Source organism: Cnephaeus nilssonii, assembly GCF_951640355.1.
Source record: "Cnephaeus nilssonii genome assembly, contig: SUPER_24_unloc_1, whole genome shotgun sequence".
Lineage (NCBI taxonomy): Eukaryota > Metazoa > Chordata > Mammalia > Chiroptera > Vespertilionidae > Cnephaeus > Cnephaeus nilssonii.
This window is the reverse complement of record NW_027645571.1, coordinates 67252-70728: the sequence shown is the minus strand read 5'-3', so window position 1 is coordinate 70728 and position 3477 is coordinate 67252. Positions and strand designations below refer to the sequence as shown.

Here is a 3477-nt window from a genome sequence, read left to right as displayed (position 1 = left end):
ATGGAGAAGGACAAGCAGATCATCACGCCCGTCTCGGGCGGCACCGCCTCTCTGCCTCTCTGCGCTGTTCGAAAGCGCGGCCGGATGGGCGCAGCCCGGCGGGTAACCTCGGTCGCCGGCGTCACTCACATTCAGGTGCTCCCCAGCTTGCTGGGGCCCTGGCCCTGGCTCTCCCAGACGTGTTCATAGAGACATTGAGATCAATCTGTGAAAACACGTAAAATACTGTTTTCCTGGCGAGCACGGAGGCACCCCCCCCCCCCCCCCCCGCGCTTAAGAAAACGTTCTTTTCCAGGGGGAGCTCGCTCCGACCAGGGCCCACGGTGACGGAAGATCTGAAGGCACCTGGGGGGGCCTCGTGCCGTGAGGTGGGTCCCGCCCAAAGCCATCACCGCCGTCACCACAGCTGTGCTCGGAGCAGCCACTCCTCCAGGCCTTGGTGTCTGGGCTTCCCTCTCCCCGCCCCCACCTCCCAGCATTCACCTGCATTTCCCTCCCTCCTTCTTCCGCCCCCTGCCTCTTCCTTATTTTCTTCTTCTTCATCATCTCCTCTTCCTCATCCTCCCCCTCCCTCCTCCTCCTCTCCCTCCTCCTCCTTATTCTTCTCCCTCTCCCTCCTCCTCTTCTCCCTCCTCCCTCTCCTCCCCTCTCTTCCTTCTTCTCTTCCTCCTCCCCCTTTTCCCTCCTCCCCCTCTCCCTCCTCCTCTCCCTCCTCTCTTCCTCCTCCTCTCTCTTCCTCTTCTCCCTCCTCCCCCTCTTCCTCCTCCCCCTCTCCCTCCTCCCCCTCTCCCTCCTCCTCTCCCTCCTCTCTTCCTCCTCCCCCTCTCCCTCCTCCCCCTCTCCCTCCTCCCCCTCTTCCTCCTCCCCTTTTCCCTCCTCCCCCCTCCCTCCTCTTCCTCTCCCTCCTCTCTTCCTCCTCTCCCTCCTCCCTCTCCGGTGGAGAGGGCTGTGGTGTAGAGCGTGCTGCCCAGACAGGTCCATTCTATCAACAGGAGCCTCATCTCTCAGGAGCACGGATTAGCTTACTGAACAAGACGTAAAGGTCATGTTCTCCGTGGAAGGAAGAAAAAACACCAAAAACCCTCCCGAGGGCATTGCTGGCGTAGAACCAGTCACTCAACCAGGGCTTGGAGCAAGGCCGGCCCCCGCCTCGCCCCGCCGCGTCCATGGGAGAGCAGCCCCATGGCGTCCCCAGTCAGTAACCATGGGAACGGAGAGGCCATCCGCGGACTGGAGAGTGGGTTTCACACACACACCCCCCCCCCCACGTCTCCCTTTGCGAAACAGAGAACTGTACCTGCTCCCCGTACCGTGTCCTGCAGGACACACAGCGAGGCATTTCTCGGGGGTTAACACAGAGATCAGACCACGTCACGGGCTCCTTATTGACCGGCCACACGATGGCACCTGCTGTCACCGAGCCAGAGGCTGCGAACCCACATCGCGGGCACAAGCATCGAGGCCAACGGGAGCCCACGCGGCCCCGCACGCCCCGTGCCCGTGCCTTCGATGCACAGAAGGCTGGCGGTGGGCTCCGGAGGACACGCTTCCTGTGCACGGCGATGGCAGAAGGAGACGCCCCAATACCGCGGTGCTCACGAGCAGGGCGCCGTGAGGTATCATTCCTCGTACAGTGCGTGCCATCCCCCTTCCCCAAGGCGACTCTTTACTTTGCGTTCTTTACGAATAACAAACACTGACTCTTTCTCCGCCATCGGGGTGCGTGCGTTCGCCGCTCCTTCGCCGTGTCTCCCCACAAGACCTTCAGGATCAAGGGGTCCCCGGCCAAGACCCAAGAGCAGAATCGGCCCATTCCCCGGGGGATTCGGATGATAACCGGCAATAAAATCAGGTACAACTCGAGGAGGAGACATTGGAGGAGACCCAAACTGGGCCTATGAGGAATCCACGTGGGAGGTGACCACATATTCATGCTGTGTCCAGGTTGCCTGCACCGTTAAATGGTTGAAAAGATGCTACTGTCTGGATCAGGGGTCCTCAAACTGCGGCCCGCAGGCGGACGTTCATCCGGCCCGCCGGGTGTTTTTGCCGCCGCTGCCTGTCCTGCTTAGCAGCCGACTTAGCAGTGTGCAGAGGAATTTGTTCATAGTTGTTTTTTTTGTTAAACTATAGTCCGGCCCTCCAACGGTCTGAGGGACAGTGAAGGGCCCCCTGTTTAAAAAGTTTGAGGACCCCTGGTCTGGACAGTTGGGGCATTTTAATTGGAGAATTAATGGACTTGTGATTTTGCTCTGTTGATTCTCCCCCCCCCACCCCCTCCCTCCCCCCCCGGCAATAGTAGGATGGTTCAGTAATAAATGTGAGACCTTTTAAAAAAATAAAAAAATAAAAAATAACAAACACTGGCCCAAGCTACGCGGCGTGGCTCTGTGGTTGGGCACCGACCTAGGAACCAGGAGGTCACGGTTGGATTCCCCATCAGGGCACGTGCCCGGGTTGCGGGCTCGATCCCCAGTAGGGGGCGTGCGGGAGGCAGCCGATCCATGATTCTCTCTCATCATGGGTGTTTCTGTCTCTCCCTCTCTCTCCCTCTCTGAGATCAGTAAAAATAGATTTAAAAATAAATACAAACAACCAACACTGAAGTTTCTGTCACTCAAAGTGAGAGAGCAGGGCCGTGGGGCCTGTCTTGTTACACGTGCATCAGATGGAAGCCGAGCAGCGTGTTGACGTAGGAGGCAGAGCCTGGGGCGGCGTGTGTGTGTGTGTGGGGGGACGGACGGTGAGGGGGCTGGGGAGGGGGCTCTGTAACGAAGCCGGGAACTTGTCCAGACAATCATGGCACCCTGACCCGAAGGGCTCCGGCCTGTTAGGACCGAGATGTCGGCAGTGAGTGCGTGCACCGGCGGACAGTGCGGCATTTCTCACCAGGTGGCGTGACACAGGCTAACGGGCCATCACTCCGTCACAAAGATGGCTGCACCCACAGCGGAGGCCACGTTCCCAGAAGGAGCCTGAACGGGCAATCAGCAGGGACCTGAGGCTACGCCCTCCCCCGCCCCCGCGGGGCTTGACAGGTCACGTCCCCCACCTGGTGGGGCGAGGAAGGGAGAGAGCGAGGGAGAGAAACATCCATAATGAGAGAGAATCATGGATCGGCTGCCTCCCGCATGCCCCGCACTGGGGATCGAGCCTGAGAACTGGGCCTGTGCCCTGACCGGGAATCGAACCCATGACCTCCTGGTTCCTGAGCCAGGCCGCGGGGCCCCAGCCCCTTGCTTTGCGCACGGTTGGTGAGGGTGACGTGACCTCTGACCCGTGGCCATGAGGGCGGGTGCCCTGCCATCCCGTTAGAGGTGGGAAGCCGTGCCCGCCCTGCGGGTTTTGTCTCGGGCGCTCCATCCCTCTCCGTGTCAGCGATGAGGCGTCCACCCCGGAGCCAGAGGCCACAGTGAGCCAGGCAATCAGGTGGCCTGCTGGGCCCTATCCTGACGGAATGCTCCGGAACCCTAGTCC

At 60.4% G+C, this 3477-nt stretch overlaps 1 protein-coding gene across 1 annotated transcript; it reads left to right on the top strand.

Moving 5' to 3' along the window:
- Positions 1-1901, top strand: LOC307095100 (large ribosomal subunit protein eL39-like; the record flags this gene model as incomplete). The annotated part of the gene is made up of 2 exons (XM_079800866.1): positions 1-102; positions 1761-1901. 2 exons carry the CDS (start codon positions 1-3, stop codon positions 1899-1901), a joined length of 243 nt encoding a protein of 80 aa, XP_079656992.1.
- Positions 1902-3477: the final 1576 nt, after the last annotated feature.